Consider the following 24,154-nt stretch of genomic DNA (forward strand, 5'->3'; position numbering starts at 1 on the left):
CTGAATTAGTTTCTTCAAAGTTCTGCATAATGTGTTTGAGATGTCTCAGACCTTTTTAAAAGTGCCTTGGGTTTTAGTGATGAGAATCCTTTTGTTTGCAACTTCTTTTGAAGTTTTCTTTTGGTGACAGCAGCAGTAGCACTGTGCTGTTGAAGATGAGAGGAACAGAAAACTGTCCTTGGAAACTCTAGCCCTCTCTTTTTCCATCACTCTGTCATAATTTTTTTCTTTCTTACACCTTAAATAAGATTTTGACACATGCATGGGAATTTTGTTGAAACTATGAAGTAGAGGATATTGTGAGTCTTGCACTTTAGAAACTGCATGTAAAAAATCTGTAGAAATTAAAATTAAACTGAGAAAACAAGATGTAATAGAAAGCAGGACATAATGATTGTGATTTGCTTGATGTTTAAAGGAGTTATTTTATTTAATTGAAAATTAATGATAACATTTGCATCCTTCTCTTGGCTAGTGGGGACTGAAGAACAAACTGGTGTAGGAGTTCCTGGAATGTTTACAAGAGTTTGGAGCTGTATAGATAGCACGAGCCCATCTTCAGTCTGGCATAACCTTGTTCTGAATGGTGGCTGTAGTCTTGTTTGAGGAGTACAAATCTGCCAGTATGACATGGTTAAAATTGACTATTCAGCCTCAGTGCCAGGGGCCTGGTGCTTGCTAGTGTGAATTTGAGTTTCTGTATGAAAAGAAAGGTGTTTAGGAAATCTGCAGATTTAGGAATAACTAATGATCTAGTTCAAGAATATGTTTGAACATAGTTGTTAATGCAGGTCCAGGAGATACCAGCTCACCTGAAGAGGGCCAGCTGCCATTCCATTAATTCCTGTTGCTAATAAGTGTGGTCCACAGCATCTCATCTGTTTGACTGTGTTAAGCTGTTCTGTGTAGAAATTCCTCTCCATGAAGAGGAGCTAAAAATTTTGATACTGATTAAGGTGTCTGATAAGAAGCAGCAAGGAATTTCTCCAGAATTTATGGCAGCAACATTGTTAATCTGGGATGCAGAATACAAAAATTACTGGGAAATTATTACTTTTAAAATTGACTTTCATCCTGCCCTGCTGATTGCAGCAATATTTGGTATTTAGAGAAGAATCTCTGCATTTGACAGACTTACTGATACGTGTCTCAGTTCTGTTAGTGTCACAGTTTTGAAGGAGCACATATTAATGTTTTAAAGAATTTCCTTACTTTTCCCCTGAACTCTGTGGAAAATCAGTTATTTCTGAGAAGAGATAATATATAGATTGTCCTGAAGGTTTACTATAGCCTGAACATCATACATACATTTTATGAATATTAAATGAAAGGTAGCCTTGCGTGGTAGAGTTCTGGGGAATATCATTGCAGAAATGGAAAATCAGGAATGTTTTACAGAGTTCTTCAGCTGAGACTGGAGCAGTATGATCTACTGCTATGGATTTAGATTATCCAGATTTGTTACTGCCTTCAACAATATACTCTTTTTCTGTTATTTCAAAATGAAGGTTTATTACCAGTCAAATCTAGTTTTATCCACTAGAAACTCTCGTCTGTCTTTTGAGGTGGTGCCTGTTGTTTATCTTAGTTTTGTAGATGTGGCATGGGGGAAGAATCAATAACCATGCCCCCAGTGCTGCTGGGTTTTGTGGAGGGAAGGTAATGTGCTGTGGGCAGGAATGAATGACAGAAGGAACTGGAGAAACGTCTGTGCTGCAAAAGCAGCTGCTCATGCTCTCAGTCTGTGTCGTCTTGCTGCAGCTTTTGATACCTGTGTGGCACTTTTCTGACAAGAAAGGGAATTTTAGCTCTTTTCACTTGTGCTATTGGAATGGAGTTAAACATAATAGCTAAATATATATAATAAGAAAAAGGAGTAGAGTGTAAAAGGCAGGAATGAAAGCACAGACAGTATGAAACTATGCTTCACTCTGGATTTCTTTAATTCTCATTGAGACATAACACTTCTTGAACAATCATTTTATCTCTGATGAAAAGTTTTAACTTTTCTTTGTGGTTTTGTCACTTAGAAAACTAAGTCATTGAGTAATAGCTTTGTGGTTAAAGGAAAAGAAACAAATCCTTCCTAACTAGTATGCAAAAATGGCAATGTAGTTAAAAAGCTGGCTTGAATACTCTGGAGTACAACTTTCCATTTCCAAGGCCTATTATTCCTTGAGGACTTAGCTGCTTCTCTAAATGTAATATGCCTCACTGCACTTTTTAACCTGGCCTGACACTGTAGTACTTGCAGAGCATAGCCCACTGTACTTAAATATTAAGGATTTCTTAATATTGCCCAAATAAGTAAAGATCATCTAAGTAGGCACTGATAGCAACAAAGTACAAGTAGCCTCTTCTTGCACTAATGGGTGTATATATAACATTTATATATATAACATTTTTGATATTGCTCTTCATTTGCTGCAAATATTTTAATGCCTACTGGTTATTTGTATAGTTGCCTATCAAAGTTTCAAAATGCTGTGTAATATGGACACTGTGGTGTGCCATGGTGGATAATGGGAAAACAGGTGAACTGAGTCATAAGGCACCAGGTGACAGCTACAGTGGAAAGTTGGCCAAAAATATCTTCTAAAACTGAGGCAGATTATAATGCAATTCTATTTTTTATCTGATCTGAGTCAAGAGCAGCTGTATCTATACATATTAATGTATATAGAGCTGTAGTGTATGTGCACATCTTATTTTGAAACTGCTTTATGAAATAATAGAAGGGATTCTAGTCTGTCACCAACTGTTATGATGCAGTAGCTGCTGGTTTGCTCCTTAGGTATTTTATGGTATTTTGGAACATGAGTAGTCAAGGAGATGTTTTTTGGGGGAGACAGTTTTTTGTGATTTTAGGCCTATATAATATTTATTTCATGCTAAAATCAGGTACTATCTACTCTCCTGGGAACTGATACTGTAAAAGAAATCTATTTTCCCCATCACTTCTGAAATTGCATTGAGTATTCAGCCTGAAGGAGCTAGGTAGAATTATGTTTACTCTGTTATGTACAAAGGGCCTTTATTTTATACCCAGCATAAAACACATTATAACTCTTGGTAAAGAATCTCCTCTGGCACAGCTCAGGCACTGTAAGGGAATGTGTTTTTACTTTTTCTCTTCATTGATTGCAAGGATGGAGACAGTTATATTTTTTAGAAAATAGAAAAAGGGAATCAAGCAATTGACCAAGTTTTTTGGCCTTTTTTTTTTTTTTTTTTCAATACAGCTTGGTTTGAAGCATCTGGATCATTGATTGTTCTTTTGCAGTGATATGTCTTGTACTGATTTTGGTAATACAAGTATTATATGTGCCAGCAATAATGTGTTGAGTAGATTCCTCCAAAAAATAAAGCAAAAGAAGTCTTTTGAAAGTTTGCATTTTGGCTGAGAAGGCATGCCAAGCAGAATTATATCCAACCATACACTGTCATGTTTTAGGCTGATGCATCACAGAACTTTGCTGTCAACATCTTGGAGCTGGCATCTGTCAGCACCAGCATTGTGCCTTATGCAGGGAGCAGACAGCACAGCTGCTGTGTAGTTCTTTCCAGTGATTTAAGTCAAACCAAAATGTCTCAGAGTTCAGTCTTTCTAACTTCCCTGAGACTGCCCAAACCCTGTTTTCAAAGTAAGGGATGCAAACATCTCCCCGGTAAGAGCTTGGAGTGACAGCACATTTCCCAGACACAGCTGAGTGTCGGCTGGATGGTGTTTTGCTGCTGCTGCTCCCGATGCCTTGCAGCAGGTTACACACTCTCAGCTATTTCCCAAGAGGAACGAGAGCATAAAGAGCAGCAATCCCTCCCCTCCTGTACCACCAGCTTTACCACAAACTAAACATGATGAAATACAATTAAAGATGGAGCTAACAAGGACTGTCTTTACCAAGCCTAGAGCAACAGCTCTGATCAGCAGTTCAGCTGTCCCCTTCATTTGGGATAACCCTGAACTTCTGATCATCTAAATGTACTAATTTTGTCTCATCCATGATAGCACAGTTTTTAGTGTTTTGCTTTGCCTCTGGGATTGACTTACCCTGCTGTAGCAGATGTCCTCTTCTGCTTTTTTTCAGAGTTGACTGCTCGTCTCCATTTCTCTGTACAACAAAGATGTAGTTGATTTGCTGCTCACTGTAGAGCAAGTAAAAATAGGATGGAGAACCTGACTCCAATATGCAGCCTACAGAATCAGTGGCCTCTAAATGCAGGTGGTCCTGTCAACCATCATAGACCTTAGTCCATGTCCCTTGTCTGAGTGGACAGCATTTCAAACTGCACAACTGACAGATTATGTCTCTGGGGACAGGACTTAAGTTGATTGTGCTGATCATGAAGTTGTTTACCCAAAGCAAGTTGTTTCCCAGTATAGCCACTACTGATTTCTGGCTGGGTCCCTCCATGTTCCCAAGGGATGCTAGTTAAGCCAGACTGAGGTGAGCATCTGCTAAAACTGACTTCCCTCCTCAGCTCTGAGAGGTACCAAGCTGATGGGTTTTCTGCATGGGACACACTCAGGTCCTTGGTGCCTTGAGGGAGTGCAGAATCCTTTCACTTTTGCATGTCCTTCCTGCTTCAGGAAGGACCTGCACTGTTCCTCTGAGGCAGTTTCTCTGTCTCTGCTTTTCCCAGTTCTTGTCAGCTGCTGTGTGACACCAGTAGGCTTGCTAGGTCCATCTTTCATTTCCTTCTGAAAACTCTTGCTGTCTTGCTTCAACATCTTTTGAGTTTATGTGCCTTAAGTTTGCACTCCACTGTTCTATAGGGAACTTAACAGACTTAATCTGCCTACTTTCTGACACCTTCCCTATTGTTATTAATAAGGGGAAATAAGAGAAATTTGAAAGTGTGCTATGTTTCTGATAGCAGAGATGGTAATTTTTCATGAACAGATTGTATAGCAGCCTTTTCAAATATATGTCAGAGTTAAAAATTGTATTTCTCAAAACATCACACAAAGTCTTCCTAATGAGCATGTACTTGAATAGAGCAATATGTATCCTTCAAAAAGCATAGGCATAAAACATTTCTCTTTTATTCCTTCCTCAACTCTTTGTCAACTCTTTACAGTAATATTTAATATTGTATCAGTCATTTCATATCCATCTTTCAACAGCTGACTGCTTGTGCAGTTTACTGTATGCATTGCTGTAAGCATGTGAATATGTTTCTCTTGAGTACTAAAGTAAAACATTTTTAAAACAAGAGTTATTTTTTCTTCAGTAGAAATAGAAATATTTAAAACTCAATGTTTCACAGTGTATGTTTTCCTCAGACTTTTCTAGGTAGGGAATTAGATGTTTTAACTTCTGGCAAGTTAAGCACCAAAGCTGTTGATTTATCTCTAATTACACCAGGTAGCTAACTGGCAAATTTCTTTCAGAAATAGGTAAGTCCTTGTGCTTTAAACAGTCAAGTACAGGAATTGGTTAATGACTTGAAGCTCTAGCTCACTTGCCTTTCCTGTATAAGGAGAAATATTTGTGTACTATCTTCTGATCTCATGGTTCACTAAGTCAACATGGAATATGTCAATAGAAATAAAGTTAAATATGAGGAGGAAAGGTGGAAACTTAAAAGTCTGTTACGGTTTAAGATATCTCTATTGTTTAAATGTCTTTTCTACCTCTCCAACTGACATAGATTAAAACAGACTCAAAAGAAAAATCATGATTTTTCTGAGAGCATTTTTCCTTAATATTTTGCAAAACCACATATGTGTAGCATAGATAACAAAACCACATGTATTCATTAAGAATGCAATTACGAAGTTTGAAGAGTGTTTCTATTTGAGAGCTGTCAAAGAAAGACTAATCTCAGTATATGTTTGTTTTGCAGAACGCTGAAACCAAGGTGGAGGAAGCACCTAAGGAGAGCCCAAAAGCAGCCAAACTAACACAACAGTCGTCAGAGGACAATGAAGTATTTGGTGAGTTACTGCAAAAACTTGAAAATGTTATTTGATGTGTTGGCACAAAGGGAATTCTCACAAAGACACAGTGATCTACTTAATGTACAGCATTTGAGTGCATGCTGCACAGTCCCACAAAGACCTCGAGAGATGGAGTAAAGGACCAAGTAAAAAACAAAGAGGGATCAGCAGTCTAAAACAAATAATCTCTGAGGAGAAGAAAGATTGAATCCAAGTGTTCAACAGCAGGAAAGGTTTATGCAGTAAGGGAAAATAAACTTCTCTCCATCCATAATGGAGAGGATAAGCAATGAATTCTTAAAACTGCAGAAAGAAAGATGTGATCAAATGTCAGGAAGGGAAATACAGAAACAAATACTAAAGCATTGTGATACATCATCTGGGAAGTGTGGAGATTCATCATTGCAGGCCTTGAAAAACAGGTTAGACAAGTAACTGTCTAAACTGATGTAATCATCTTGTGCCAGAAGGATAGACTGGGTGACCTTTGAGAATTCTTGGAGGCCTCAATTTTAAATGAGCTTCTCTTGGTGTTTTCTGTGAATCCTTTCCCTGCTCTCCATATAGGTCTTGCTGATATTTTTATTATTTGATCTGAAAGCTACATTTGACCTTTTCTTCTGCATTGAGTTTTGGAAAAGAGACAGGAAATCATAGAATTGGCTGAGTTGGAAGGAACCCATCAGGATCATTGAGTCCAGCTCCTGGGCCTGCACAGAGCACCCCAAAAATCACAGCCTGTGCCTAAGATTATTGTCCAGACAGTTCTTGAGCTCTGTCAGGCTTGGTGCTGTGAGCACTTCCCTTCAGCACCCATTCCAGTGCCCAAACACCTGCTGTGTGAAGATGATTTTCCTGATAAGGGAAACCTTATTTTTACAATTTAAGGTTTATTTTATGCTAATAGAACTCCAGTGAAGAAGCAGTAGTCTAACATTAATGCAGGAGAGGTTAAGGCAAGGCTGATCATGTGGATGTTACTAAGGCTGACTAGCTTGAAAACTTTTGGATGAGTGAAGTATTTTTGAATACAGCAAGGATTTTTTTTCTTTCAAGGTACAAAAGGAATGGAGCATGAAGAATTAATAATTAGTCTCTCTTACTAATAATGGAAACCATTTAAAATCATCTTTTCTCAGTGAGATAATGCAGTGTGATTGGCATATGAACCTGAATTCCTGGTACAAATATTTCCAACACTGATCATACAGTGCCAGTGGCTGATGAATCCACAAGTGGACTTTAGAACTATCTTTCAACTTTACTAAGTGGGTGCTGAGGCTATTACCTCATTTCTTTGTCATTTGCTCTGCCAGTTATTTGCAGTAGATCCAGTATGACTGGTTGCAAAGCCACATGGCATGGTGTAAGGTGCACCTCAAACTGTGTCCTTTCTCAGTGCAGATCTCTCATTTTTCTTTCTGTGAGAAGGGTGGAGACAGCAAAGCAGGGAGATCTCCATCTCCCTCTTTCTACCAGCAAAATCTCACGCATTTAAACCTTCTGTGTATTTGGATCACTGCTCCTGTGTACCAGTGGGCTAACCCAGTAGTTACTTAAGTCTATGGTCCATGTGGGAACTGTGTGTTTAAAGATGGGAATTAAGCATGAAGTTCATTGTTGGTAGGTTTAAACTCACCATCCAGTGATCCATACCCTGGATCAACAAATTCCTTAACTAATTGAAGAAAGTCAACATGCACATGTTCTATGTGGTGTTTAAAGCTAATGATTTACTAACAAACTGCTAAATATTTCCATGTTCCAAATCTGTGAACTGAGCTGCTTAACTAACATAAGACACTGATCAGCCTTTGATAACTCAACACAACCAGGAGGAAAATTTGTTTCCAGCTGCAAAACCAGTCAGATTACAGTATTTTATATCAACCTTCCTACCACTTTGCAAATTACAGTCTGGGGCTTTTTTGGTTTTAAGATTAGGTCAAAATGGGGATAAAAAAAGAGGAAGTATAGTGCAAATGGACTCTATAATTTTCTCTTACCCTGGTCAATTGAGTAAATCAAAGTGGACTGAAGGTGCAAATGAAACCACCGTGGTAAGTAAGAATCAGGGAGAATATTTTGATAGATACAAGTTTCATGTTGTCTTGAGAATGACTGCTGTATATGCCTTTCCCTGCAGTTCTGGACAATGTCTTAAAACACTCTTACATCTTATAGGGATAAAGGATAAGCTTGAAGCAGTTTTCCCTAGGTGAGTTATTTGTTGTTCTGTGACTTAAATGATTACAGAGCCTGCTCAGTTATTCTCCCTCTGGCTTGATCTATTTCAAGCTATCCTTCATTTCTTGCTTTTTCCCTAGTGATGCTAATTATACCAAGCATCAAGTATGCACCAATAGTTGGCTAATTTATAGCTCCAGCTTTGACTAGAATCCCTCTTCTGAAGAATTTTTAATAGCCTCCAGTCTCTTTGAGAGGGTGCACCTCAGCCTTCCCTTTTCACAGACATCACTATCTACTTGTGACTTATTTATTTTCCACAGAGATCCCTTCCCTCGCTTTCTTTGGGCAATGCCACCCCCTGCAGAAGGGTTGGCAGGGGCAGCAGAGGAGCCCTGAGCCCCCTTTGAGAGGGCAGCCCCCCTTGAGAGCCTTCTCTGCCCTGGTGTGGGGCAGCACAGCGGGCGCTGGAGGAGCCGTGATCCCGGGCCCCGCTGGCTGTGCCCTAGCACCGCTGGCTGTCCCCTAGCACTGCTGGCTGTGCCCCGGCCCCGCTGGCTGTCCCCTAGCACTGCTGGTTGTCCCCTAGCACCGCTGGCCGTGCCCTGGGCCCCGCTGGCCGTGCCCTGGGCCCCGCTGGCCGTGCCCTGGGCCCCGCTGGCTGTGCCCCGGCCCCGCTGGCTGTCCCCTAGCACTGCTGGCTGTCCCCTAGCACTGCTGGTTGTCCCCTAGCACTGCTGGCTGTGCCCCGGGCCCCGCTGGTTGTGCCCCGGGCCCCGCTGGTTGTGCCCCGGGCCCCGCTGGTTGTGCCCCGGCCCTGCTGGTTGTGCCCCGGCCCCGCTGGCCGTGCCCCGGCCCCCCTGGCTGTGCCCGGCCCCGCTGGCCGTGCCCCGGCCCCGCTGGCTGTCCCTCGCCGCTGAAGCCACCCGGTGGCAGTAGCTGCCAGCCCCTGGCAGCCACCAGGGTGCCTGGACTGCCGGCTCCAGGGCTCTTCAGCAGAGGAGGCAGAAATCTCTTGGTTTGCGCTTGTCTCCTCACGCTCCAGGGTTAGCGGTGGCGTGGACCAGGTGACAATAATGACTTTGCAGGACAAGGGAACTTTCTCTGCTGTGGACAGCGTGCAATAGATGCAGTTGCTAAGGGTTGTTATGCAGAATATACCTGATGAACTCTGCCATTTGAATAGGGTTTTTTTGAAAATACTTCCTTTCAGAGTAAATGTGGTTTCTGCAGTCCCAATCAGCTGCTCCAATTTTGGAAGCAAACACATTAATTATTGATTGAAAATATCACAATAGTAAGGAACTGAGTGTGGGGCTCTCCTTCAAGTCTGCTAGACCTGGTAGCATTCTTTGTAGATTCAAGCAAGGTTTCATCCACTACTGTAAAGGGACACCTGTGAACACACCTAAATGCCTTCGTTTTCCTGTTGTTATTCTCTGTATGGGTTAAATTTGGGAATTACCATTCCAGAAGTCTCTTCTGCATTTCTCTTTAATATTTATTTTTAGACTGGGGTATAGATGAAATTACCTTGCCAATGATGAAGCCACATTGTACCAGCTGCTTTATGAAACAAACAAGTCAGGTGTGTCTTATGTTTCACAGAACTAAATCTCAAAGGCAATGAACTTTTTGTACAGGAGGGTGGAGTGGAGAAATGGAGCAGAAGGGTAAGGGTATTGGGAGAGAAAAGACATCGCAGTGATGGCATTTGCAACTATGCAATTCTGAATTGACAAGAGTTAGTTTTGTTTGCCCTTTGAAAGGATTTTCTTGTGGCACCCAACAGAGTTCTGTTGTCTGATATATACTGAATATGCATCTGTGATGTGGAGCTAGAACGTCTTGCTCACTGCAAACTTCTGTTGAACTTGCACGTAGTCAACATGGTCTCTGTTGCAGCTAGTATTACTCAGAAAAGGATTTTGCATTACATCTCAGTCCAGGGAAGAGAAGAAATTTGCTGGCTATGGTGCTTTGCATTTAAAGAAATGGGTCAGGAGGGGACTCTTAGCCTTACTTACAGAGAATATTTTTGGAAGTTTATTTGCTCCAATGCTACCCTACAGTGGTCAGGCCTGGAGCAGGGGGGAAAGCTGCCTGTCATTCTGACCACTGGAAGGACTGGAGCTTCCTTTCTTTGCTGCAACCCCTATTACATTTACCTGGAAAATTAAAAATGCTGATTTTTAATTATACTTTCTTTTTTTATCCATAAGGTTGAATTAGCATAAAATTACAAGCAAGATTTTTTTTGTAGGGAGAATTGTTGCATAGTGGGTATTCCCCAATCTGATGACAATGAAAATCAAAGTGTGGTAACTTTTTGTGATAGAATCATAGAATATTTTGAATCAGAAAGCACCTTTGAAGGCCATCTAGTCCTAACCCCCTGCCATGGGCAGGGAAACCTTGAATTAAATTGGGTTCCTCAGAACCCTGTGCAATGTGACCTTGACTCTTTCTAGGGATGGGGCATCCACCACATCTGTGGGTAACCTGCTCCAGTGTTTTACTACCCTCATAGTAAAAAACATCTTACTTGGAAAGACAGAGTAAGGCTTTGTCTTTTCAAACCCAAAAGTTTCCTTTTCTATCTGGTAGATCAGGTCTAAAATTGTATCTGGATGTGGCCATTTTTCTTTTGGCTTAGAGCTTTCCAGGGATCCATGCTGTGCACCTGGAGTTGTACTGTGAGGTGTTGGGTTTTGTTGTTGTTTGGGTTTGGTAATGGGGTTTTGTGCTTTGGTTATTTGTCATTGATGGGGGTTTTTTGTTTGACTGGTTTTCAGTTTGTTTGTTCTTTGCATTTTTTGACTAAAAAGAGGTGAAATGAACACTTTTTTTTCCCCTCTAAAAGGAGAGATCCTATTGTAGAGCTTTTTCAGCACCATATGCCATCCTGCTGTTTCAAATTGCAGAATTGGGTACGTCCTGAGGTGTCTTTTTGTGTGCAGAGCTCAGAGATACAGCAAGAAAATGTGCATTCAGCACAATTCCACAGTGACCCTGCCTCACCCTGATTCTTGCTTATGCTGATGCCTGCTGCTGTGTCCCACGCAGAATGTCCTGTGGGACTTGTGTGAGCCCACGCAGGATGAAGGATTTCTCTCTCCATGCACTTCATCTGTAGTGGTTTGACAGATGCCGTCACACTCGCTGTGGGTCTTCCTCACTGTGGTCCCACTGCATCCAAACTTAGGAATTTTTTGAAGCTGTGTATTGAATGCCAGTTTGGGTTTTCTGGTTGAATGGGGTTTTTTTGGTTTTTTGGGTTTTTTGTTGTTGTTGTTTGGGGTTTTTTCTTAGCTAAGGATTTATTGCTGGTTTATAAAGTGTGTCTTCTAAAATGAGAGAATTTGTATTCTGGTCTTACAGAATATACTGAGAAACCTGGGAATGTGAATTATTGTATGTTACATCTGTATGGATGTCACTCTTTTCCTGTACCCGTTTTTGCTTTTTGATTCTTGCTTAAGAAAGGGAGGGGGCAGAATGTGAAGGGAGGAGCTGGAAGGCACAAGGCCTTTATCAGGAGGTGATGCAGTCCTGTCAGGAGCTGGCTAAAAGCTGAGGGTTATTGCAGTTCAGTGACCTTACTGGGAAGCTTCTTTCATTGTAAACACAATCAATTGTGGAACACGAGCTATGACTTTAATGCAAAATAATGGCAAGCTTACACAAAAAAAAATCAATCTGGTGTGACAGCAAATGGTTCTCAAATAGGTGTTATTACCGTGTTGCAGTTATTTCCTCTTGCCTGAGAGGCAAATGGGAGAATTTAGTGTCCTGTCGGTTTTCATTATAAGCTAAGTAATGGTTCTGGGTTTCCAGCTATCCATTTATTTCCACTTTCCTTAACCTTCTTTCCTTTTCCCAGTTTCTTGCAAGACTTGGTCTGTCTGCTTTCATCCAGAGACCACTGGTTTATCAAAATTACAACAGCAACCCTGGATTAGCTTTCTGAGGTGGAAAGAATTTACATTTTAATAAGATTTACATTTTAATAAAAAACCCATTTGCTATTTTTTGTACAAGTTGTTGGGTCTCAGAGGTACAGCTCACAGCTTTCCCTTTTCTGGCCTGGTATTTCATGCTTACCTGCAGATCGTTTTTTTTAGGGAAAGGGCTGAATCTTGTGTATCTTACATATCATAAAGTGGTTTCTGCAAACTGTGTGTAGTTTTTACATATGGACAAATGAAGCTGAGAGAAGTTCTGTGGTGGGAAGTGACATGTAGGAGTTCAGAGGCAGCAGCTGGCCAGCTGGTAGGATTCTTTGTTATTTTAAAGTTTGAAGTTTTTCATAAAATATAGATATTTGCAACTTGTATATTAGTTCTGTGGTTGGTTTGGTTATGGTTCATCTTTATGGTTTTTTTCTGTGCTTAAAAGTAGCATTCAAACATTATTTATTTCCTGGCAGCAATTTGGTGCTTTAGACAGTGTAACGGTAGCTCTTGGACATCTGATTAGTTAACATGCCATTAATTAATTAATGCAGTGTTTCACAGTATCATAATCTAAATCTTTAAGATTACTTTTAGCATGCCATTGAGTTTTGCTGCAAAATTAGTGCACAAGCACTTAAAGGCATTTTAACAACTCTGATTTGGTACGATTTTTCTTTTTTTTTCTTGTGTGCATCACATGCCAAAAACATACATAACAGGGGTCTGGGTTTTTCTAATGTCATAGGGACTGGATTTGTTACTTGGGTCATTAGCATAGGCGTGGAGCTGAGACAGTGATGCCTGCTGTATTTTTAGCAGTGGTGGGCTGTGCTTGCTGTAATTAATCAGCACATTAACAATAAATGACTTATTCATTATTTTAATGCCTGCTATACAGTGTACAGGAGCTGGTGATTTCTTTCCCCCTTGTTTATTCAGTAAGAGTGAGTCTGTGTGCAAGATGGGGGGAAGCACAATAGGCATTTACCATCCTATTGTTATCCAGACCAAGCATTGTATCCAAATGTAAAAGTGAGGATCTGCAAGTGTGGTCTAATGTCACACGCTGCTGCGTGGTGATACCAGGCTTTTGGCTAATCAGCTAGCCATAAAACAAATTACTGCTTTCCCAGTGGATTTTGTAATCTTTGTCCTGTTGGCAGGCTGCAGCCCAAGAGAGTATTCTGTGTGCACAGAAGTCCACAGTGTTCTCTGTCACTGATTCTTATGTACCATCCAGTTGGGTTAAGGCAGGATTTTATCTGTAAATGAATTAAAAGTGCTTCTGAAAGATCCTTATTTTGGGGAAAGGAGTTGAAATGTTGCTGTTGTCCCATTTCCAATTTTTTTGAGGCTGAATAACCACTCAGTTCTGGTTTGAGTGAAAGAAGAAGCAGAATAGTTCTCTGTGGGCCAACCACTCTTCTGTCGGGTTAGCTGAAACAGATGTTGTCATTAAACTTTAATTACAACATGACTCACTTTTTAATGCAGTGGCTAGAAGAGAAGTAGAAGGAGGTTTTGTGCTATACATTAGGAGAATATGAAAACAGCAGCTAAGATTGATAATACTTCTGTGTCCTTAAAAAAAATAATGCAAAGGTCATCAACTTGGGCTTCCTGCACAATACAAAAGATGAAATTTCATTATGTAGTTTCTAGATAAAATCCTTAATAGGTGATTTGAGCCAGAATAATGTCCTATGGCAAAAATTTTACTAAAATATGAATTCTTCTCAGATTTTAAGCACTGGATTCTTCTCAAACTTTAAATAGTCAGTTTCCCTGGTTAGAAGCATTTTATTGATGGTGTGGACCTCACAATTACCTCTGGTTGTGTGTCTGACCCCCATTAGGCTGCCCATAGCACACATCATGAAAGATATTTCCAAACACAGATTTTTCTTCTCTGAATGCAGAAGACAGAAACCAGGGGGAAAAAGGGGATACAGAGGTAAACATCTTGCCCTCAGAAATACAGTAGGTCAATGCTAAGTTGATGCTTCACATCCTGTGTGCTGTTAAATGGGTGAAATTCCAATTCCTTGCTAGGACCCGACGGGCCTAAGAAATTCTGGGTTGTATTTCTTAATGGTACTTCCCACTCAAACCCCCCTTAAGTAATGTTAACTCATGATACTGTAATTAGCTCTACTGACTTTGCCAAAATTATAAAGATAGTCAATTGGGATCAAAAATCCGTTGGCTTGTCCTTCCAACATTAAAGGGTTGGTCTGGAGTTTGGAAAAACTTGGGGATATTATGTTCAGATTGATGCCCAAAGAGTATGGAGAGGCAGGGAGAGAGCTACTGGAGCTGTATCCTCTTGTCCAGCAGCAGTTCTGTGAAAATGTCAGCTTGGGGAGGAGAGCAGCAAAAAGCCCACTATGGAAGGATTATGAAACTAGAGAATGACAGCAATTGTAAACATCCCATGCAAGCTGTTTTGGTGGCGACCCTGACAAATATTTTTATTCCTATGCTGGATTAATCTAAATTGTGCTTCAGCCTTATGTATGGCATCTGCAACTGCGTCCACAGGACTGAAAATTAATCTGATGGTGGTGGGGAATGAAAGCAAGAAGGAATACACAGGATTCAAATGAGTGAATGAAAACGTGCAGGACTTGGCATCTGTCAGTTTCCCCTGGGCACTCCCATGGCTGTACCCTGGAGCTCTGTGGAACTCCAGGCTCCAGTACCATGTCGGGCAGGAAATCCAATCCATACTTGAAGCTGTGGCTTTCTGCTACGCATTTGTTGGAGGAGGCTGGCTGTGCTTTGGCTTAACTCCTTCAAACACATGGCCTGGCAGCACTTGTGCAATAGGTCAGTTTTAGGGGTGGACAGTGGCCCTTTAAGTGCTGACAAGGAGGAACAGAGCAGAAATTCACCTCTGAGATAATCCATTTTTGATGAGGAAAATAGAAGTGAAAAGGGCCAGTATTTACTGGTGTGCACACACTGGTACTTGTACAGAAACATCCTGGTGGCGACAAGACTGCAGTCGCTCACAAGCCTTGCAGGGAGCAGGGAACAGCCATGATAATGCTGCTCTTTATTTCCAGCGCTGTTCAGAGCAGGCTCCCTCTCTAGAGCCTTCCCTATGCTTCCCTTCCCTGTTGCCAGTGAAAAGCTTGGCCTTCTCTAGTCCTTTTAATAGTCCCACTTCATTAGAAGGAACCATTCTTATACTGGATGCAAATATTCCATCAAAACAGAAACTTTGAATTAGTTTGAGTGATTTCTAGTAGCTGTCATCCTTTGTGATTTTTTTTTTTTGCCCTTTTGTTGGTTCTTGCTATAGCATCTTAAAATTTCTGCTGTGCATCATATTAATCTGCTACAGGAGGTCTGCAGTAAAAATCAGCATTCTAAAGACTAAACTCAGTCATTTAAACACATGCATGGACTGCAAAAAAAAATCTAAATATGTTTATTTTAAGTGACTTCAATAGGAACAGTCTACAGATAAAAGAAATTCAAAGGAGTTCTCATTTCTGTTCTGAAATATCTGTAATAGGATTTTATTTTAACCTTGGTTTGTGGAAAAGTGAAAGAATGGGCTCTGAAACAAAAGTGGTAGGTTTTGGAACATTTAACTAAGCCACCATGTTATGTAACAATGAAGAGACTTCATTTCATTGGACTCAGTGTAGACAAAATGAAAATATTGATGCTTCCAAAATAAATACTTGACATTTGACAGTATTTATTTCTTTGATATAAGCCTGCTTCCCTGAATGTTTATAAGGATGTGGAGACTGTTTACCTTGATGGGACCTTCTGCTTCTTCAGCACAGCAGCTCAGCTGATTTTAACAGAGCCATGCAGTGGCTGTGCCCGAGTTCCTACCAAGGTTGTGGTTGTGCCTGAGTTCCTGCCAGGGAAGATGCTGATCTGTGGTGCCTGAAGTCATCAGCTCAGCCAGCAGGTTTGGGGTAGCTATCTTTCACATCAGGCATTGAGCATGCCACTGGGGCAGCTTCAGGCAGGCAGGTATTTCCATTTTCTGGTGTCCTGATGTCTTGCAGCCCAAAGTCAAACAGGAGTAGCAGATAATTTTATTCCAAAACAAATGGGCCAAGTTTTAATTGCAGTTTTGCAGTTTTGACATTCATTGCCATGACTGAACTGAATTTTTTGGAAAGACTTTTTGGGCAGGATTAGGTGTAGACATGATAAATTTTTGCCACTTATTGCTTCACCTATTAATCAGGTCTAAAATGTATGCCATTTTTTAAGGTAAGGCTGTGGTAGGAGCAGGTAGTAATGGTATTCTATTCTCTTTTACTTACTCTTTCACTTTTTCAGGCTATCATTTGTTTTGTGTACCATGTGCAGTCTTGTGTATAAACTGATTATCCTTAAAGTAGCCGCAAGACCCTCTTGTTTGGTCTTCAGATTTTTTGCTGTAGTATCTTCATTCCTTCTGCATTTGTCAGCATGGGAAATCTATTACAAAAGCTGGATAACAATTACACAACAAGCCTGAGTGCCCTGATCAGCATTAAATAAAAATTCTGAAATTTTATTTATTTTGATTTATTTGCCAAAATTCCTTGCAATAATATTTCTGCTCTATTTCAGAATATATAATTTCCATATGAAGATCTGAAGGCAAATTTGTTTCAAGATTTATGCTTGAACTAAAACTCAAAACCAAAAAATGATAAAACCCCTGAAAAATGAGAGCTTCCCTCTTCCTTTCCACCAAATTTTTCCAGTTTTGCTTTTGAGGGGTCAGTGGCTGGCCAACATCATCGTGAGCTGCACAGCCTACAGAGGGACAATAATAAGTGAAAATTATTAGAGGAACTTCACTAGATTTCAGTAGAATTGGCAACATGCATTAACACTTCAAAATATTACAGATTTTGACCAAGTTATTTTGGTGGTTGCAGGCTTAAAGTGAAAATCAGAAGACTGGGCAAAGTAACTGTTTGTCACTTTTCCCTCTGTGTTAAATTCCCCTAGGCTCCAGCAGAGAGCTGTGACTTCTGTTTCCATATGCCACCAACAATAAATCTGGCATCTATTTTAAAATCAGTGCTCACCTGCTTGTAGTCATTTGTATTTAGTGACCTGTTTTCATTATGTGGGCTGGAGTAATCAGTGAGATTAAATTGAGGAATTTTCTGAAAGTGAGAAGCCTGGGATTCAAGACTTCTAAATGCATTCATGCTTGGGATTTTTCTCTTTCCTTTTCAGATGCTCTCATTATTTCCATGCTGCACAGGGTTGTTTTGGTTTTCTGTTTTTTTTTCTATGTTACTAAAGTATCATAATCCAAATGCAGACTCCCTCACAGCATTATTTCAGTCACTATCCATACTGCAGGAGCACCCAGTCGAGGACTGGACCTCACTGAGCCTATTGATGTATAAGCATGAGACCATTGCAAGGTTGCTCTGCTCCTGTTACTGCTGATTCCCATTTCTGAGGGCAGGCATTCCCTGCCAGTCTGACTGCTTTTACACCAAGCAGCATTTTGCTCTTCGCTGTAAGACCAGGAACAAATTGCTCTAGATTTTGCAGAAATTGCTCTAGACTATTCCTGATGAATCCTGTTCCATTTGGGTGAGCTCAGCAGCAGAATCCCAAGAGCAGAGTTATTCTCAGTGGATGTGCACTTCACCAGCAGCCTTTCTGAATGTTGCTGCTGCTCTTGGCAGGGTTACAGCTGCACTGCCACACCTGGGGCAGTACAGCTCTGCTAGTGACTGCTCCTGAAGGCAAGCCTTCAAACCATTCCTCTCTTCAGCCCAACAATACTCTTATATTGACTTGTAATTTGTTGTTCAGTTTTGAATAATTATGAGGAGGGACAAATGTCTTTCTAGTTTCCGAGTTACATGTTTCCCACGCATGGGTTATTTTTGTTTCATGTATGAAAATGTTTCCTACATTTTGTTTCATGATTAAAAATGTCTCCTGCAGTGAAAATATGATTTTCTATATTTTCTTAATTCTCATGTAAAAAGACCTTTTTTAGCTCTGTCTAAAGGTACCTATTAGAAGATTTCTGGGACTTACATGTTCTTGCAAATTAACATCAAGGTTCCATTATAAAAGAAAATAAGAAAAAGGAAGCTGTGGAGCAGGCCCCTCAAGAAAGCAGAAGTGAATGTCTTGAAATCAGCATGTTATTTAAAATCACACACTGCTTTGGCTAGCCATTGTGACACCCGAGCACTGCTGGCATGTCCAAATCCCTGGCTTTTCTAGTCAACTCCCTGTCTATTTTCAGAATATTATAATCATGTTCCTTATCAGGAATGAATTGTGGAAAAAGTCAGAATATAAGGTAGTTTGACATAGGGAGCTATTTAGAATTTAGAGCATTTTCTCCTCCATCTGTGTAAGTTTGCTTGTGTTGATATGTCTTTATATTGCAGTGTTGTGATTCAACACTGCAATATAAAGACATGTATTTTTAAAGGCAAGATTCATAGTTCAAATATCCTGATTTAACTAAAAATATAACCCCTCTAATTTAGCAGATTCATTTTCATTGAGGGAGTATATAAGTACTTGGAACTTCTGGTATTTTTTATTTAGTTGTTTTGTTTGCTATTTTAATTAGAGAATGAAAAGGGATCTGGATGATCTCAGTATGTTGGAGAGCTGTAATTTTTTTATCGATAATGTTAAATTAAAAAATCTGTGCAAATAGTGACATTTTCATCTGAGTGAAATATCCTAACATTTCTTCTTTGTAGAATTGCTAATGAGGTCATGTCTTTCTGAAAACTGCATTTAATTTGCATTAAGTGTAGGATTTTATAACATTTCAGATTTTCTTAACATGTTGTGGTTGCAGTAGTGCATTTATTTTAAGGACATTATTTATACACAAAAATAAGGACCCATGCTAGTAAGCTGTGCCTTCCACAGGAGAGAAGATAAAATTAAAACTTGGATTAGAGGAGGAATTTTATAAAGTGTATTTATGTCCTTTTGTGCTGTGTACATTCATGTGTTTAATTCCTAGGCTGGTTTGTGTGTTAATTCAGAGAACAGTGATGTGCACACAGTGGAGATGCAAAGGCAATTTCCTTGTTGCTCTGAAGTGTGCAAGTTGGAAAGTGTTTAACATTTTCTGTAGAATTTAGCACATAGTACCAGTTGGAGTTCTTGCCTATATGCTGCTTGTGCTACTGTGGCGTGAATTAGAGGTGGTTTGTTTTCCTGTTTGGGTTTTTTTTACGTTAACACATCTGTGGATAAGAGGCTGAGCATCTCATTTTTGAGATTACTGGTAAACAACTTAGTGTTTTCAACAAAACAATTCAAGAATCATTGAAGTGCATCACAAGGATGTGACTTGAATGGAATGTTATAAAGCAAAATTCAAGAGGTAAGAAATAAATCTTGTATGGGAGAATGTGGAAGAGAACAGAATGGAATAACCTTATTCTTTCCTAATTACATTATCTTTGTGTGCAGCTTCTTAGCCTAGGGTTTTTGAGTATAGGGATTTTCCTTGTGTTTTGGAGTGTAGTTTCTTGGGAGGCTTGTTTGGGGATTTTGGGGTGGTTTTTTTTTTTGGTTTTTTTTTTTTTGTTTTGGTGTTTAGGGTTTTTTCTTTTTTGCAGTGAGGTGGGGTTTTTTGTGTGTTTTGCCTTGGTTTTTTGGTTTATTGGTTTTTGTTTTGGGTTTATTTGTTTGGGTTTTGTTTGTTTTGTTTGTTTTTCTTGTTTTTTTTCCTTATGTATTAGTATCTATTTGTGCTAAGAATGTTGGATCAAATGCACTTTTGGGTTTCTGCCTAAGGCTTTGGGGAGAGACAGATGGATCCAGGATTAGAAACACATCTGTATCTGTTTTGTCATTCTTAAAACTGTTTCACCAGTCAGCACACATGGTCTCAAGGCTGGAACTCTTAACTAAAGTGTTGCTTGTATCCTAACACCTTTTAAATTAGCCTCTTGGTCACTGAGTTCATCTGAAAAGGCAGAAGAGAAATTCCAGGTCTGTGAAAATACTTAATTTAAAATGTCCTGCCAGCAGTTCTACCTTGGCCTTTCTATGTGATAGCCAACATATCTCAGATGACCTCAACTCTCAGGGGAACATAAGAATAGAGGCATTCTCTGCTTGCATGAGTGGCTGGAATAACACTGTGCTTAGTGATCAAATGAACAATCCCTTTGAGCATTCGAGATAGTACCCCCTCTCACAGAGCATCGGAAAGCATTTCTTTAACAATTATGCAGCAACAAAGCACAATAGGGTCACTGGTTGCTATGATTTCTTTCTGAGGAGGAAAGTCAGAGTTTATGTTACCTTGTTGTTACTATCTCAAGCTGAACTGGTTTGGCAGTCGAGAAATGCAGCCTGATCTGTTGCCAGATCCCTGGTTTTAGTGGAATAGGGTGCTGCAGAAATAAATGTTTGAGATTTTTTGTGTTTTAACCTGCCTGGTGTTTGTTTGTTTTTTTTAATACCTCCCCCTACCCTCCCCCAGTCACTTGTCTGGTGTTCCTGGTTTTTCTTAAAGCAGTTTACAGATCCTCCTGTTGCAAACAGAACCTGTACCACGGATTGTGCTTTTCTTATGCCCTGGGTCATTTCTCCAGCCCAGTTATCAATCCTTTTTACTGTGACTGATTCCTTCTGTGTGACTACACTGTTTTACTGCTGTTCTCTGCTTTTACTTACCACCAGACTTTTTTTTCCCTTGTGTTTTTCTCACCATATTTTCTTCTCTGCTGATCCATTGGTTTCTGCCAGACCTTCTTTAGCTGCCTTTGCATCCTTCCCTCTGCATGGTTCCTTCCTTTTCTTCCTTATCCTCTTCTCTTCGTGGTCTTCCTTTACTGCCAGGGCTCACTACTTCAGCTGCTTTCTAGCATCTTCTCTACCAACAAACACACAAAGTTGTCCTGGTGAGCTTCTTGATGATTAACCTGGTTGTTCCCACAAACATTCTAAACAATATTAGCCCATCTATCTCTTTTCTCTCATCCCTGATCATCAGGAAAAAAAAAAAAAAGGTCCATATGCTAAGAGTCAATTTGAAGTAATTTAGATGTTTTCCTTTTTTGATTTTTAAATGTTGAACGTGGGACACTGCAAGCCACATACCAGTGAATATTCCAGCCTTGCACAAATGAGTACTGATGAGATGACCTGGGATAATAGCATTGCTTGTGGCTCTTGAGGCCATTCTGCTGTAATAACAAATTCTAGTTGAGACATATTCCACAACAGGATGTCTCGTCTTTTCTTTGAATTTGAAAACTAGTAACAAAACTGAGGCTTTCTTATGTTGTGCATGTGTGTGTGCAAACAAGTATTTGTATGACACACAAGTGTTGCACAGTCAGCAGCAGAATGAATACAAATACAAATATATTCTGTGTTCTCTGGGATTGTCATATCACCTAACCTTTTCCTTCTAGATGAAGAAGAATGAAAGTTGAAGACCATAAATTACATTAATTTAAAATTAAAATCTGGAGCTTACATTTTTTGCTGGTGCAGTGCCCATGCCTTAATAAAATCTCAGGGGGAAAGGCATATGCTCTTCAGAAAAATTGCAAATTCTCACCTACAGAAATAAACGTCAATGTAATATTTATATTCTCATTATAGAGTTCTACTGATTTGTTGTTGGGTTTCTTTTTCCCCTTTTCTCCCTGCTAATTAGTTTAGTGCTGCCAGCGTAAGAAACATATTTTTACTTTTGTATTTGTACTATTTATCTATAACTTTAGGTTTGTCTGTACATTTTAGGAAAGGGAATGAATTTAAGCCTTAGCTCTAGATTCAGATATGACCAGTTACTATGTCTGGAATCTCACTAGCTCTTCCTTCTGCTTTCAGCCTATCCCAGTAGAATAGGCTGTGATGGTTGGCTGTGAGCTGCTTATAATCAGGAAGCACACACAGTTTGTTGGATTTTGCATTGTTGGAGGGCCAGAGGCTGGAAATGGGAACATATAAATTTGACACTCGATTTGATATTCCTGCTGAGTAGAAGACACCTGCATTTCTCCCTTCACACTCGTATTTTCTTCTGGTGAAGCAGAAAACATATGATAATGAGTGCAAAAGCAAGTGGTTATTTAGATGGCAACAAATTGCTGCATAACTGTGGTCCCAAGGAAGAAGGTTGGGAAGCTGAACTGGTTTTGTTTTATTTTATTGGAGAGAAGTATTTTGGATGTCTAAATCTACTGCTGCACTTTTTTCCTTTCTCTGAATTATTTTAAGTACTGTGGATTAGTATCTTGCTTCAGATGTAATGACCAACCTACCAAAACCAAAAAGCCAGGTGAATGTGCGTGATATATTGGCTGCATATTACACTCTCTGTTAAAGAGGATGAAACTGGTAGAAAACAAAAAGTGACATAGAATTCTTGAGCAGGCAATTTGCACGACGTGGGTGGATTTTCTGAAATACCTGAAGGGAATTTTAAAAACTCTGGAAAAATTATTAAAAAAAATCACAACCTGAGTGTGTGGTAAGTAATGAAGAACATTAAGCACACTAGTGAGCTCTGCAGAATATCCTAAAGTATTTTCCCATTTACAGCTCAGTCTCAAAGAAAAAACTGTAAATGGAAGAAAAGGAGTAGAAAAATCTGGTCCATGCAAACGTTAGTAATGAACACTGTCAATACCATGCTCTGAGAACTCTGAGATGTAAAACAACTTCTGGCATTGGGGAGTTTGGACGCAGTTTGGGGGATTTTTTGGAAGAGTTGAAGGTCAAAATACCTGATGCCAGACTGCACATGAGCTTTAACTGACACCACTAAACCTTTCCAGTTTGTCTGGCAGTCGTGCCCCTAGCTGTATGTGTTTTGTAAGAGCACAGTGAGGGCAGCCAAGCAAGATCGATAAATTGACACATATTCTTAAAGAGCAGCCGTCTGTAACATCCAGTTCCACTTGGCTAAGCACTAATTTGATTTTTGCTTCTACTTTTTAATTCTTTTTGAGCTCATTGTTATCTGTTCGGATTGGTTTGTCAAATTTGAAGTAAATAGTCTCCAAAAGCAGAATTTGACAGTCACTGCTTTATTCCACCTCCTCTCTCCACCCCATTTCAAACAAAGCCTGATTCCAAGGTAGAGTGGCCACACTTTTGGCGTGTTTGCTTTTGATTTCCATTAGAATTTACTGCCAAAACAACCTGGTCATACCAATGACAAGCCTGAATTTGTCTTCCTAGTTACTTGTCCATGTTTTCCCTAAAAGCAATTTGATGCAAAAGCTTTCTTCAAAAAGGGAGGCATTTTGGGACAGTAACTACACAATGAAAACAGTTAATTTCACTTCTGGGAATCCTTCATTTTTGAATTGCTCTACGTGAACACATTCCATTGTATGCTGAAAGAAGAGGAATGAACAATTGATTTGTGACATCTTCATGGGGCAGCAAGACAAGGGAAGTGTGTCAAGAGAAATGTGCATTATGGAGAATACACTTCTGCTGGCAGGGAAATAGGGTGTTTCCTTCTTCCTCACCTGGATCTTGATCTGAAGGTCATGGCATGTGTCTTGCGCTGGCCATGGTCATGGGTTGAAAGCTTTTATTATTTGGCTTGTTGGTTTGTTTTGAACACATACAGTACTAAAGTGTTTGCTGCCTAAGTGGGATAGAAAATTTGGCTGATCAAGCACATAACTGATCCTGGAATCTAAAGATTCATTTCTTTACTTTGGAATTCTTTCTCAGTGAGTGATTTATTTTTACAAGTGCATCTTTTAAAACAAACAATTGTTTTCCCCTTCTTTTAAAGTTGAGGAATAACAAGATTCAAAGAAGCCCTCTAAATTGCAGGACCCCAGCAACATTTTACATCTCTCCAAGAGCTAGGTCCTGGTTTTTCCTGTATTCACATGCTTACAGTCCCTTTACTTTCCCCTTCCACACCTTTCTATCTATGTTCCCATGTAAAAAAAACCCCAAACCTTCATGAGCAGGATGGGTGACTGAGGATGTCAGAATTCGCATCCTGACACAGCATGGGCACAGCTATACCACAAGTATGCATCTGCTATGAACAGACAAAAAGAACAGACTTTTTCTCAGGCCATTTGGAGCACAG

The 24,154-nt window shown here is 39.9% G+C and overlaps 1 protein-coding gene across 4 annotated transcripts in view; it reads left to right on the top strand.

Moving 5' to 3' along the window:
• The window catches only part of MBP (myelin basic protein), a 112,293-nt gene that overhangs the window by 50,924 nt on the left and 37,215 nt on the right, over window positions 1–24,154 (top strand). For all 4 annotated transcript variants that reach the window (XM_058045844.1, XM_058018226.1, XM_058045836.1 and 1 more), the window contains exon 3: window positions 5,851–5,941. In XM_058045844.1, the coding sequence (XP_057901827.1) occupies window positions 5,851–5,941 (91 nt within the window). The remainder of the gene's footprint in view (window positions 1–5,850; window positions 5,942–24,154) is intronic.

This window comes from Melospiza georgiana, chromosome 1 (genome assembly GCF_028018845.1).
Source record: "Melospiza georgiana isolate bMelGeo1 chromosome 1, bMelGeo1.pri, whole genome shotgun sequence".
Taxonomy (NCBI): domain Eukaryota; kingdom Metazoa; phylum Chordata; class Aves; order Passeriformes; family Passerellidae; genus Melospiza; species Melospiza georgiana.